At 33.6% G+C, this 15,877-nt stretch overlaps 1 protein-coding gene across 2 annotated transcripts in view; it reads left to right on the top strand.

The window, feature by feature from the left end:
• The first annotated feature begins 9,700 nt into the window (after nucleotides 1-9,700).
• LOC132699226 (protein gooseberry-like) overlaps nucleotides 9,701-15,877 on the top strand; it is a 28,112-nt gene continuing 21,935 nt past the window's right edge. Inside the window, exons 1-3 of one of the 2 annotated variants that reach the window (XM_060665831.1) lie at nucleotides 9,701-10,076; nucleotides 13,895-14,208; nucleotides 14,664-14,778. In XM_060665831.1, coding sequence (XP_060521814.1) covers nucleotides 13,978-14,208; nucleotides 14,664-14,778 — 346 coding nt within the window. In that variant the 5' untranslated portion in view covers nucleotides 9,701-10,076; nucleotides 13,895-13,977. Of the gene's footprint in view, nucleotides 10,104-13,894; nucleotides 14,209-14,663; nucleotides 14,779-15,877 lie in introns of both variants that reach the window. The other variant, XM_060665830.1, reaches the window with a different exon arrangement.

The raw sequence follows: 15,877 nt of genomic DNA, 5'->3' as shown, positions 1-15,877 counted from the left end.
TATAGCTAAATTGACTTATTTTTTTGGCTATATTGAACCATTTTAATGATCAAATCGCTACAACATTCACGACTAATAAATTAGTACATTAGTAAAAAACTCTCAAGATTATACAACTAGCACCATATTTTCTAAAATGCAAGTAACCGATTAACTACTCTTAGCCAATAAAAATATGCAATATTGAACACCATATGGCTAAACGCTTGACGTAGGTAGCCATTCCAGGTGCAGCATTTTGCTCACTTCTGCGTTAAGTCTCTAATACGTTCCGCGGTTTGATCGCCTACCGTCTTACTTTCACGAAAGAACGGGCCGACACAGAAAAACGTATTCACTGTAAAATCGATCAATGGCCCGTGAAGTCTTACTCAAATGCCATGAAGAGCGGACCACCCGGGTTTATTTACCAAAAAAAAAAAATGATTCACGTCAAGTTGTCCAGAAAAACCAATTGGTCACTCATTCATTGTGCCTTCATGAGGGCACAATAGGGGTCTGTGTATTCCTTTACCTTGCAAAGAACGGCATTAATATAATGCAATTAAAGGCGCATGTATGGTCCACTTTATTACATCGTCTGGTGGGATATGCTTTAGTACGGACGGCTAACGCAATCAAAACGCAGGTACCTACTTCTTGTCGATGCGACCTATTTTGGTTTCCGAAATTTCATTTGGTATGATTTATAATACGAACTTTATGTTATGTTTTTCAAAAAGAATATTTCTAATCAAATACGAGCTGGGCTAAAAAATAATACGGGAAAATCGGTGAAATGGTTATCACAATATAAGTTGCCTCAGATTCACAAGAGGTTTTTTTTTTCAATAAATAAAAATAAATAATATTATTCAATATTATATATTTTATAAGGTGTGTTTTTTTTCGATGTATAGAACTTTAAGTTGCGATAAAACAGCGATGGATTATTCGATTGACATGAATTTTATTTGTCCGAAAGATAATCTTGTGGCATTACATTTTAAATACGATTTCTGGCATATGACCGTCACGGCTGGCGCGGATGTAGTCAAATCTGGACGTCCAGTTATCGATGAATTTTTCCAACATTTGTGGCCGTATATCGGCAATAACACGGCGAATGTTATCTTCCAAATGGTCAAGCGTTTGTGGCTTATCCGCATAGACGAATGACTTTACATAGCCCCACAGAAAGTAGTCTAGCGGTGTCAAATCACAAGTTCTTGGAAGCCTATTCACAGGTCCAAAACGTGCAATTAGGCGGTCACCAAACGTGTCATTCAATAAATCGATTGTGGCACGAGCTGTGTGACATGTTGCGGCATCTTGTTAAAACCACATCTCCTGGACATCATATTTATTTAATTGAGGAATGAAAGAGTTAGTAATCATAGCTCTATACCGATCACCATCGACTGTAACGTTCTGGCCATCATCGTTTTTGAAGAAGTACGGACCAATGATTCCATCAGCCCATAAAGCGCACCAAACAGTCAGTTTTTCTGGATGTAACGGTGTTCCGACATACACTTGAGGATTAGCTTCGCTCCAAGTTTTGTTTGTAGCCATTCAACCAGAAGTGCGCTTTATCGCTAAACAAAATTCGCTTATGAAAATCGGGAACAACGGCAATCTCGTTTTGGGCCCATTCGATGAATCTACGCCTTACTTGATGATCGTTTGGCTTCAATTCTTGCACGAGTTGGATTTTGTAAGCACGTAAACCAAGATCCTTCCGCAAAATCTTCCATAAAGTGGATGGACACAGATCCAATTCCTGTGCTCGATGGCGGATGGACTCATTCGGGTCTTCCTCAATGCTACGCTCTACAGCAGCAATAGCTTATTCTGTACGCACTGTACGGCATCTCTAAGGATGCAAATTATCAATAAGAGTAAACGTAGTGCGAAAACGTTCCATGGTTAATTGAATTAACTGCTCTGATGGACGATTTTGACGACGATACAATGGACGTAGTGCGCGGTACGTATTCCGCACAGAACCATTATTTTTTAAATAAAATTGCACTATTTGCAAGCGTTGTTCAGGCTGAATCTTCATCTTGAACAGTAATGCCAACCTAAAGTTCTGTACATCGAAAAAAAAAAACATTGCAATATATTGAATACTGTCGGAGAGATAAATAGATAAGAGTAAAACTAGTCAATTTTAAATCTTTAAACTTAACTTATAACCTTATAAATTGCCAGTGATATTTCTCCCAACTTGTGAGCTTTTTTTTTTTCAAAGAAACTTCCACAGACTACTGTAAAACTTTTTAAAAAACTTCTGGATTCCTCCTGCTTCAGTTTTTGCTTAGTCGAACTTATTAAAGTTTCGCCAATCATCTTGTTGGCTTCTTCACAGCTTGACTGAAACTGGCATTTTACTCTGTACCTGATTATATATTGTTTGAGGGGGGGCGGAGCTAAATGAGGGGCATACATTCCCATATTAGTGACAGGTAAAAACCTGAGTGGGGGTTAAGATTATTAAGTTGTTTATAGATTTCTATAGACTCTCGGATTTTTCGTTGGCAGAAGAATTGATTACATGCAAGAATTTTAGTTTTATCGAATAAAATTTTTTGTCCGGTTTCGTCATTGTTAGACTTAAAGCTTTTTCATGTTCTTTGAGCTGAGTTGATATTTTTTCTCCGGTCTCTCCAATGTATTCTTTGCCGCATATGCATGGAATGCTGTAAACGCCTGACATCTCAAATGAAATTTTGTCGTTTGCCATGTTGACTTCAACAAAAGAGCACTTTAATTAGCTGCATTACCAACTTATGAGAATTCACAAACTTAAGCGTAATACTACTGTGTCTGCCAAACTATAAAGGAAATAACAGATAACAAAAATTAAATATGCTACAAAACAAAAAACGCTTGAACTTCGCGTTGGCTCACTCGGTACTCTCGTATGAGATTGCTGAGCGGGGGACGCGGAAAAGACAAGCTTAATCATAAACCTAAACAGTATTCAGAAATGTCAGAAATTTCTAAGATGCCGTTCATTCTTGGGTGCATTAATTTGTAGGCACTCTAAAAACTAAAACTATTAGTACAAACACCTTTTACTGGTTGCATTCAAAACTCAAATTATATTGAAGCATTTTAATTTAAAATGTAGATTATCCTAATAGTTATGTATCCCTATATCTGCACACAACTGTACTGAAATATTAATTACCGTTAAATAACCGTTATTCCAATTCATATTTGGAATGTTTACCAAACGAAATAAACTTTCTTTTCAACGCAATAATCCAATGCAAAGAAAAAACCGTAACTAGCTAACTAACTAAATAAGCAATTTTGGCGATCCTGAAAAATTTTCAATACTCTAATTGTTTTATCTTTAAGTCTCAAAAAAAGTAGAGAATCCGGCATAATACGGATCTGTTTTTCTCATGTTTAAGGTCACAACGACTAGAGTCGATGGATATATGGAAGTGATGAAAGATTAGACAAAGACGCAAATATAAAGTATAAATATTTCTATTTAGTAACTTTTAGTTTTGCATATTGGCTGCAAACTTGAACACTTTAACACAAAATTCTAGAACTATTCTATAACTATAAGGGTTAAATTTTAAAATTAAAAAAAAATTGTAGCAAAGTTTATCTTCAGATTAAAAAAAAAACATACAGGATTTTCTTTCTCTGCGAGATTTTGGCAGGAATGGTTATCACAATAAATATTACTGCCAAATTTCAGCAACAGGGTTTTTCAGATATCAGATATCAAGTCAAATTTTTAGAACGCATGTAGATGTTACTGACAAAGTTTCTTACTTTGCCTGTGTTGTAGTACGAACATATTAGGTTTCCGAAGCTCCAATTTTACCAAAAGAGACCTTTCTGATTATACCACAATATGTTTTTTTTTTCATATGACCGTTTAGTATGTTTGTGAATGTTCTTTAAGAGGTAAAAAAATATTAATACAAATTAATTTGTTTTTTTCTATAGCACACTGTGGCTGTTAATTTTGCACACAGTATTGGAAATATGATAGTAATGTTTTACCACCGCACAAAAACTCCTATAGTCTTTAATTCCAATATGGATTGTACTGTCTTAACTAGACCTGCCACTGTGAAGGATCTGGGGATTTTATTTGACCAGTCGTTCTCTTTTGTACCTCACATTACTAAAATGGTTTCCAGTGCAATGCAAATTTTAGGATTCGTGATAAAAAAATGCTGGCATTTTTGTAGTTCAACTACTGTTAAATTGTTATCTAATGTTCAGGGAGGACGGTTCCTATCCTGAGAAGGGAGTTGATCACGATCTTCTGCTAAGAAGGTTCGCTATACTGCCCCTGAGCTGCTTGCGCAGAGACTTGCAATCTGTTTCATTTCTCTATAAGTTAGTTCATTACGGAGTCGATTGTCTGTTTCTTCTGGAACAATTACGCTTTCATGTGCCCCGGCTGGAAGGGAGACATCAATCCACTTTCTTACCGCAGTTACCCAGGTCCAATACCCATTTTCAAAACCCTATTTACAATATGTGTGCTACCTTCAACAAAATATCATCGTACTGCGATTTATATTATGATGGTCTCCAGGCCAGACTTGAGCAACTTCGATTGGCGTCCGGTTATCCGTACCGATAAGTCTTATCCTTTTCTTTCTCATTCTTTCCTTCTTCATTTTTTTAGTTATAAGATTAGTAGATTTAAGATTAGTTTCTACGTCCCCTAGTATATATATTGGATGATTCATATTTGGTATTTCATGTAATTGGATCATGTTACCTGTTGGAAATAAAGTGCTATTATGATAACTACAACAATTTATTTGTGAGCCTCCTACGTATTTGCCAAACCTAAAATTAGTAGAAAGTACGAAATATAGAATAATTTTGGACTTTGCCTAAACCGGGTCGGCAATGCGGACTTTGCCTAGGCAAACCTAGGTATGACTGCATACCTAGATTACTTTGCCAGCAACATAGGCGTGAATATGAATTTCGCTCAAATGTATACTTTCAAAAATATCATTGAATCAACCTGGTTAAGCAGTGTGGTGGTGTCTAAGCTCGCTTGTATTACAAAAAGTCATTTTATCTCGTTCGAAATCGATTTAATCGAGGCATTACGGCAATAAAAGGTTACCGCCTCGTAAAAATGACGCGCGATGCCCATGTCCGGTACGTACCGAAGCGTGGTTCTCCTTCAGGCATATTATATCGTAAAAAATGAGTTTCTACGTCGTCTTTTTTGCCGAGGGACGGTTAATGACGATTTGCGATGGCAGGAGTTATAGTTCGCTACCTAGAAAATTAATTACGATTTCTTTCTACTCGGCGACGATTAGGCAACATTGTGGCGCGTTTTGTTGGGAATGGAATTCGACAAAGCGGGATTACGCTGTCACCTCGCATATTTATTGGGCGTTTTGTAGTTTTCGTACTCTTAAACCAGAGTTATTCGGCTTAGTTTGTCAAGAATCTTACAATGTGCAGGAATTTACGGTTTTAGACTAACGCACTGACCTCAAATCAATTAAAACAATTCAATACTAACTAAACAACGAACTCCGGGAACAAAAACTGAGACTCAAAAACTGCGCAGACTTACGTATAAACGAGTCGCCATCATGCCACTTTAAAACATTAAAATATTGTGTGTCCGTGTTTTACAGATCAAAATTAACTGTTCATATTAAGTTAAGAAATTGTTTCCATTTTTTAGTATAATATAATGAATATATTGTCTAATGTTCTAGAGTGGACATACATTTTCTTCGGTGCCAATAGAACTAAGTTAGCATAGATATAAGTTATGTATTTTATTTATTAGTAAACTGTTATTTATTAACTCTTTAACCAATTAAAACACTATGCCATTAGATATCAAATTTTTATTATTATTTTAAAAATTGTTTTCACTTTTTTCTTTAGTGTTTTACTTTATTCTTACCCCCTCATTTTAATATTAAATTCATTGCTTATATTTAAACATGTTTCGACCACTTAAGTGGATGGGAGATTATTTACATTCACTTCACTGCATTTCCGGCATAATAATTATTACCAGATTACTGTTTTCAGTCAACTTTTATTAAACATTTTACATTAATTAAGAATTTTTGAACTGCAAAAATCTCTTTTGCTTCCACCCCTGCTTTTCGAAAGAATGACAGATTTCATAACAGAATCAAAATTAGCATGATAATTTTAAACTTTTGCATTAACATACTTGTGAATATGGTTCTAGTTCCGTATATACATACATTACATGTTACGGATTTAATTTAATATAAGCAAGAAAGCGTAAATAGAAAAAATACATTGTCAAACTTTAGAGTCATATTCCAATACTTGCTAAAAAAATACATTTTTGAATATTAATCAAAACTATATTTGTTATAATTCTCATGAACAAATTTTATGCAAACGAATAGTATAATCATAGGTAACACAAACAGTTCAAAAGTAGGATTACGTATTTGTTTAAAAGATTTTCGTAGTATTTCATGTAAGAAATTTTTTCTGTAGTCAGTGTTTTTCAATGAACTTTTTGTCGGCCTATCATCCATACTCAATAAGGTAGCTAGAACATTACAGGTTAACTTCGGGAGATAAGCTTCAGTTTCTGTCCTCGTCTAATGTGGTTCGGGGGAAAATAATTAGATTATACATTCCTAAAGATAATCACTGGCGCTGTTTGTCCGTAATTTATACAAATGGAGAACTAAAGGAAATGCATAAATTTAAAACAAAAGCCCGAAACACTGCCTGCTGCTATACATTTGTTCACTATTGTTTAGGAACTTATAAACCTTAACTTAAAAGTTACGGAAAACTAAGAAACATTAAAAAAGTGGAAAAATCACTAAATAACTAAATCTGGTCAACCCCTGAATTGTTATGGTATTGCCTTCGAAGTTACTTTTTTTTTGCAAATATTAAAGAAAAAACAACGACATTTCCAAAATAATTTATTTTTTTATTCAGCATATAAGTGGAATCGTAGTTTAAAAAAAGCCGAAAAAAAACTTTACAGTGAAATCTTCGTCCTGTTCCCAGAAAGTTGCGTTGTCCGGACATTCGGCTGTGTGTTTTTAAGGGCTTCCGCCTTGGTATCGCCGTTCCATTTCCTTAATGCCATGGTGAGACCTCTCTCCCTATTCTTCGCTAACTGCTCCAAGATTTTCACGAAAATAGTCCAAGTGTGAAAACAAAAAATGCACTTTCAAACCCATATACAACCTAGACGATGAAAGTGTTGTAACACATTTTGAACAATACTTTGGTTGTTTTCGTCCTTAGAACAGCCGAGTCAAGATTAGGATACACAATTTGTTTCTTATTTTTTTCTGTTGAATCCTTGAACATTACACACACTGTGATTCCCAGGCTCTCGCCATATCATAGGAACATCAAAGCTTAAACATATCTTTGTACCTTTTTGCCATTTTCTTAATACTTCAACGCAAACGGAACAAACACTATGAGGAGCCAGGATTTGTCTTGGTCGCCAATTTTTACACCAAAATAAGCGTGGTATACATTTTTCACAAAAGAAGTTATAGTTTGCCTTTGACTTACTACGACATAACTACCACAGATGCAAGGATTGGATTGTTCACACAATGTCTTATTTCGATATTTATACATTCTAAAACACTAGAAATACGCAACAACGAAGACAACAGCCGCGAATACAGTACCACGACGAACAATACAACCAAACTGCGCATAAGCAGGTTTCAATGCTGCATCGACCAGGGACTAAGATGGGAACTAAAACCAGAACCAGAAATTAACCGAATAATTTATAAGAACGAAAACGGAAACGAAAACCAATTTTTTATGTTTCGTTCATGATTGAAAACGAAATAAATAATTTCGGTTACCGGTTTTAACCGGTTTAATGACACAATATTCTTGTAATCTACTCCTAGTAGACATATCGGGGATGCAAGGGTCTTCTATTCAGTCCCACTTCTATTTCCCACTACGTTCCGGAAAATTGAGGCGTATCTACTGGCGCTCATTTCCCTATTATTTTGGTTAGTTAGGTGATCATTCAATGTTTTCTTACATAAGTTCGTTATATTCAGTTATTTGTATCAGTCTGTATTGTGGTTTTGTTTGTGTGTCTTAATCTTGTTTAGTTGTTACTATACATATATGGAGGTAACATTTTAAAACAATAATATAATTTAAACTTATAAAAATAATTTTAAACCTTTTTTCAATGGTAAGATATCAAATGAATCCGTTTTGAAAATGTTTTTTTACAATGCTCTAACCAATCAATCAACTTGAAAAGTCAACGAGTGCAACACATCAATAAAGGGGAATTATTCAGGAAACTTGCAGCGACATGTAAAATCTTGTCATAAAGAAATGTTTGACAACATATCTGCAACTATTTAAGCACTATTTAATCATTATCTAATCATGATGTGATTATGTCCGCAATATTTCCTGATCCAACATTGAAACTAGTTTTATCTACTTCACAAAGTCATATCTAGAGTCAACTTCAACAAAAGAAGATGAAATAGAACAATTTTCAAAAAGAAAATATTTCTCCAAAATCTCATAATATAGCAGATATTCGATGCTTGTTAGATCGTTATTATAAAGAACCGCGCGAAAACATTGGACAGCAAAAGAAATGTCATCAAATGAATTGTATAACGTTGCAAAACAAATTATTGGATTACCCATGACACAAGTGAGTGACGAACGAGCATTTTCAGCACTGAAATACATTTTCAATGATCAACGGACGAATTTAAAAGAAAATTTATTGGAAGATGTCTTGCTTCTTAGATTAAATAGTTGCAAGTCATTTTTATATAGATATATATTCATATATATTAAAATTAATAATTATCCTGTGATTTACTTTAGAATATATTTTTAGTTAAATTAACTAAAATTTTTATTTATTTTTGAATGCTGAATTATTTATATATATTTTTACCACAAAACTGTTAACAATGTTAACAATTTTTTTCTCCTATTTTTAATAATAATAACTTTACTCACAAATAACCGAAAATTAACCATGGCACAATATTTTTAAATAAGTAAAAGTTAATTAATTAAGGATCAGAGAGAAAAGCAACAAATATTAATATTTCAAATATGAAGCAAAAAAAAAAACAAAAAAAATATGTCACTGGCATATCACTAAGCTGCATAGCAGTTTTCAAGTAACTAAATTTAATGGGAGTAAATAAAAGAACGGTCCCAAACAATTCACTCTAAATATTTTAAAATAGAGTTAAGTTTTTAAAAGTATAAATTTCATGTTAGTAATTTTTGCCAGCTATGATTCAAATTATGGAAAGTGATTATAGTGAAATAGTAAAAAATCGGTTATAACCGTTATTTCATTTCGGTTCGAGAAAACGAAAACGACATATTTTGGGTGTGAACGAAGCAAACAGCTTTCAAACATCAAAATCACTGCCGATACCGTGCAGCTTCATTTTACAAAATTAGCCTTTAAACAACATCCAAGCAGATAAAGCAAAACCCCAAACTAACTTCGAATCCGATTAATGCATACCATATAAAAGCGGTATATTCGACACCGCCTTATCTTGCCACCTCACTAATTACCCCGGGGGCAATTAACGTACGTAATTAAATTCAATAACGACGGAAACTATATGAGCCGCCACGCGCAGCATTTCAATGTTTGGCGTGTTTTCTTGTTTGTATTAGCGATTCCCGTGTTCGTGTTACTTGTATGCACACAAAGTCGCGCTCGTTACACGCAATTCCAATAAAGCGCGAGCAATTATTTCGTACAGACTTTCCAGCGATTTCGTAAACCGTTTTCTTAGAAAATATTTCAAAATCAAAAAGTCACGTATAAATAAATCCCGAAGTGTCGGGTCGGGAGAATAAACCGTCGTGGTCGCGAGAGTATCGTGGCCGGGCCACGTTGAAAAGAAGAAAAGATGTGAGAGGTGGGCGTGAGGACATTTAACGAAATGAAAAGTCGGCCCCGGTACGCGGCGACTTTGATCTCACTAATGTCTGTTTTCATCGGGGATCGCAGCACACTCGATGTTCGAGACCGGATTTATGCTGTGAAACGGAGACGGAAAGTAAGGAAGATCGTGTGTTTGGGGCAGGTTCGTTTCGGTCCTATTGTGCCTCGTCCTCGGGAATTTTGACCCAATAACTCAGTTTTCGGAGTGTTAAAAGCGTCGGGCGTCTTGCCTTATTCGTTTGTCTAGCGAATGATTAATTGTTGTGTCCGACTAATTAATATCCATTATTTATTTTTTTATTCCACAAAATAGTTAGAAATATGTCACCAATATCATTATGAAGGAGATAATTTTAGGATTCCGTAAAAAGAAACTTCATATCAACATATCACTCACTGAAACAAAATTAAAAAAAATAAAAACTGAAATATTGAGATAACCCTTATCAACTCTCCTACTTCCTACAAAATTTTTAGTGATATGCCTTTATGAATATAAAAAATATAAATATATTGATAAAAAAAATCTGAATAAAACAGTAGATCAAAGTTTTAACATAATTTTATTATAAAAACACCTATAAAAATATAATACGGCAGGTTCATTTGCGAGATAGGTACCGTCCGTTCAATTTATCTTGATTACATTTTAATTGGCTGTAACTTTTTTGTTTGTAAAGATATCAAGGTAAACAGAAAGTATAGTTAGTAACAAGTTTTTTTTCCAAGTGACGTGTAAAACAAAACACTATCAATTTTCTGACATATAAGCCTATGTCATATATTTTTTTAAATGGAACACCCTGTATATTATATATGTTTTAAATATAATATCTTATTCTGATTGCAACGGTGTAACACACTTTATATTTTAGTCCACTCGTTTTTGAAAAATCTGCAAAAAAAGAAAAATTTTATATAATATCAAAGAGTATCTTAACTGACTGCAAGAACAATAACTATTTATAAATTAACGTAGAACAAAACTGGGCTACCAACCTACATTTTGTTTTTTTGTTTACCTTGATATCTCTAAAAACAAAAAAGTTACAGACAATTAAATTGTTATCATGAGAAATTGAACGCAGGGTACATAGTAGTAACTTAAGAAAAAAACTGAAAATTAATAAAACTAAACTAAAAGCTATAACTAAAAAAACAACCGACGTAAAGTTTTTGATACATGTCGAAGTAAAATAAAAGAAGCAATTATCAGATTAGTAATCTTTTAACACGTATACAATAAAAAAATAACGGGCCTATAGTTTTTGGTGGAAAGCTACGGTTGTTAAAATTATAAGAAACAAGAATTATCATGGCACGTAAACAAAAGCTAAGCTATTCTACAGTAAAAGCAGCAACCAACTGACCTGGTTATTGGGAAATAGACAAAAAGTACTACTGTCAATGTACCTTAACATTAACATTAAGTCTTTGCCACCTTTCAGTCTATTATAAAAGTGACTGTGACATTTTGTAATAGCATTACTTTTTAGAAAATCCATTAAGTCATTAAACTTCTTTTGAATTGTTATACCTTCTCGATAAGCACGGTCCTGATTCACATTGCCAAAAGATGTAAAAGTCGTGCCTATTCGTATTTTTCTTTGCGTAATGCTTATGCTTCTGTAGCCAGTTTCACTAAAAGATGTTTAATAGAAAAATGTGTCAGAGGATCTCTTTCTACTTTAAAAACACACCCTTCATTTATTTTAACAATATCGCCTGAACTTTCCCAGTGAAAGTTTAAAGAAGTTTGAGTTACCAGTTTTTTTAAATCAAAAAAATGATCGCAGCTCATTTCTACGATTTTACAAGGAATTTTGGTCTTCTTCGCGCTTTTTACAAATGTTACGTACTCTTCGGCGATCACAGACACACTGAGTCATGGACGGGCTTTGAGCGTAAGATCCTTAAAAATGCAGGAAATTCAATAGAAGCGCTAAGTCTCTCTAGCAGAACTGAAGTAACGTAACTATGTGCCGGTATTGTTTGTTGTTAAAATACAAATATGCGAGTTTTATGAAACAATTAACTAAAAATAACTATTTTTTGATATGTGCCATTATTGCAACCAATAAGCTATATATGTTCTAAACGTCTTAATTTCTGAGAAATGGGTGGTGATGTTTTTAGGACAAAATCATTTTTTAAACATTATTTCTGAAACGACTGTGAAATTAGACATTTCTAATAGTGTTAATCTGTCCGCGATTTGTATAACACATTTTTAAAGACAATAAAAGATACGCCACTGGCATTTTTTCAGGTGAATATTTTCTTTGAATAGTGTAGTTTATCTGCATAAAAGTCATCTCTCAAATGAACGGTTCTAAAATGAACAAATTAAATTGAATGGTACTAAAATACTTACTGAAATACTTTACAGTTTATAAATGTAATTGTCAAATCACTCTTCATCTTTTCAATGACTGAATTTATTTTTTTTGCATATTGCCATAGAATAATAATATAGAGGTGGCATAAAGGCAAAATAGATAAAAAAAGTCCTACCTAAGTTATAGATTAAAACTATAATACCCCTTGACTAAAAACATAAACACTAAATTCAAAAATAGAAGAGTACTAATAGGAGTTTTTAGATAATCTTTTTTAATAGATACGCTATTTCTTTTAGGCTCCGTAGCAAAAAAATAAATATTGTACTTTTAGCATAAAAGGGTGATTTTTTACAAAGTTCTAGGTTATGTCTAACCAAGCTAATGTTGGCTCAATTTTTTGTACTACCCATCAACTGTAACTCTTAAAAAACATATTTGGTTACTAGTGCTCAAATTACATTCTCCATAAAATAACTAATTTGCGGTTGCCCTTAGTCTTACCATTAACTTAGCAACTATGGTTTTGTTAGGGTTTAATTCCATCAATTAGCAACGTTGTCAGGCATTAATTTTAAAAGATTTTCAAATTGCGAGCAAGATTTTCCTTAGGCAATGTAAAATGTACAAATATACAATACAAAAATACCTTACTAACTGTAACCGGTATGTTATTATTCAATATATTACTGAAGTTTCAGAGGTTTTATTAAAATTCGCAAAATAAATTAATCTTGAATTTTTTTTTTTGGTCCTCTTTTATTATTTCTTGGAAAAGTGAAAGGAAAATCGATTTTCTACTCCCTTCTTTAAATTCCCAATAATACACATATCTCGCCTGCGGAAAGTGTCATTTTACCACGTCAGTGCGGGATATTATCGCACGAGTTTGGGAGCAATCGGAAATTTTCGGAGATATTACATACAACTATTTGAAGTTTATCAATTCTGACGGTCATTTTAATAGTATATTATACAACAAGTGTGGTAAACTTTTTAAAGTCACTCGTCTATTAAACACTCGCTCCGCTCGTGCCAAGTAATCTCGCGTTGCATAATATACTATTAATATCGTATTATATAGATCTTGAAAATATTGGATTTAGACGCATTATCGGATGATGCTAAATTATAATTATGCCATCTGAGACACAGCTTCTGGCAGTCACTCAAATAAATTTGAATATTGCACCCTCATGCTTGGATCATATTATTCCACGAATTTTGCCTTAAAACCAAAAAAAAAGCATTTGTAATTTCAAAAGGAATCGAGACAACAAAATATATATTCAAAATAAATTTCATTATCCGGAAAGTTATTTAACAAAAATTTGTTGTCACTTCAAGTATTTCTCCGATATTTTCTATAACTACAAAACTGTCATTCGACTCTCTTTTATTGCTCCCTTCCGACAAGAAGTAATTTTTACAATTCAATCTTCAAATTGTATTTACAATATATGTATATTCACCTATAACATACAATAATTTCTTATTGACTGGTAACGAAATGTCATTCCTATCATTTCACCCTCTAACTGAATTGCCTCCTGAATTATTTTAATTAATTTTAAAACCAGCTTTATTTTTTCAGGCCAAGGTAGGGTGAACCAGTTGGGAGGGGTTTTCATAAACGGACGTCCCCTTCCAAACCACATCCGCCTAAGGATTGTGGAGATGGCGGCCTCTGGTATCCGACCTTGCGTAATCTCGCGACAGCTTAGGGTGTCCCATGGATGCGTGTCCAAAATCCTCAACCGTTATCAGGAAACGGGAAGCATCAGGCCTGGAGTAATCGGCGGCTCCAAGCCTAGAGTCGCTACTGCAGAAGTCGAAACCAGAATAGAGCAATTGAAAAAGGAACAACCAGGAATATTCTCCTGGGAAATCAGGGACAAACTGATCAAGGTAAATTTATCGGTAAGCCAGTGAGTCAATTTCCAATATCTCAGTTACATTCTTGCGATCTTTCCGATTATGTCAGTATGCGACCTTGTTTTTATCTATGCTGACGGCACAACCCCCTAGCAAGTTCTAACGGAATTCTTCATGCTTTAAACTTAGATATTAGATCGATTTTTTAATTCTAAATAATTAATGAATTTCAATTAGTGGAGGAACCCTGTGTGCCTCTTCCTTTACAATATTTTCTGTTTGTATAACAAGTTTGTCCAATGCCTGTTTTATACGTAATAGTAATTTGAAGTTTTGAAAATTTTCTACTCGTTTATAGAAAAGCAGAACATGTATTTAATTTGAAACAAAATCACTCTCCAACTGACAATTTTTAGTCTTGCTAATTGATTCTGATTAAAATCCACTATTTCAAATATCACGTTCACCTGAGTTTCATTTCTTTACAGGAAGGCATCTGTGATAAAAATTCTGCCCCATCTGTTAGTTCCATTAGTAGACTATTGCGTGGAGGGAGAAAAGAAGATGCTGAGAGGAAAAATCACTCTATTGACGGCATTCTTGGTAAGCATTTAAAAAGCATGTTACCGAAACGATTTTTTTTATTTTTGCGTAGTACTTACTGATAATTTATGCTGGCCCAACCAACAACAGATTGTATAAACTGGGTTCAAATCGTGTCACAGCAGTTTGTTTCAAGAGTGGTATTAAAATTCGCTGCAGCAGTCAAGTTTCTCATTACAAACATAATAATAGAATTTTTGAATAGAGTTGTCAGGAATATTTTTTCACCAAACGGAAAGTTATATTACAAATGCTCTATTTCTGAGTGTAATTAATACTTGCATTAGAGTGCAAGATTTTACAGTATACTTGCAGTAAAATTTTATATCAACTCAGCTTAACCCCTGCCACAGAGCATGCTACAAGCATATGATGATAGAGGTCAAAGATGAAATGTATTTTTTGTTGTATTCTAATATAGTTCAAATCCTGCTTTAGATCTAGCCGAAAGATAAAACCTAAATTTTGAAAATACCGGCTGAGTCGAGGTTAGCGGTAGGTAACAGTACTAAGCTGCCGAGTCTCATTATAGATGACAAATTGTAGTGGTCACGCCATACATATAAAGTCTCTAAAGCTTTATCGAGTCCCATATTTTTAATAAGAAAACTGTGATTCTACGTAAATTTCGACACCCTTAAAACATGTTATTTTTCGCTGTTTCATTCAAAAATTTCTCATACCGTTCCACTGGGGCCACAGTACTGCAGCACGGACCGTTTTTAAATTACAAAAGAGAGCGATTAAGAACGATTATGTGTAGTACACATTATCGTGCCCCTTTTTGACCCATAAAATTGCGCTTTTACCCGGCATCTTCGTTTATTTTGCCTTAATCGAAATGCATCATAAAAAGATACACTTACACAAGTAAAAATTACTCTTATAATTTTAGGATAGGATGTCAAATTTCTAATTCTATTTTTTCTACAATAGACTGCCGACATCCATTAAAAGCCTCTCTAACAAAAAATTTAAAAGAGCAAAGAAAGAATATCTACTTGCTCATTCTTTATATTCAGTTCAGAAATAGGTTGTTTTCGTAAATAATTAAACCTTAGTAAAGTTTCTTTTTGTGCTCATATTTATTTTAATATTT

Source organism: Cylas formicarius, unplaced genomic scaffold, assembly GCF_029955315.1.
Source record: "Cylas formicarius isolate icCylForm1 unplaced genomic scaffold, icCylForm1.1 PGA_scaffold_3__17_contigs__length_32017465, whole genome shotgun sequence".
Lineage (NCBI taxonomy): Eukaryota > Metazoa > Arthropoda > Insecta > Coleoptera > Brentidae > Cylas > Cylas formicarius.
This window is presented reverse-complemented; position numbering and strand designations above follow the sequence as displayed.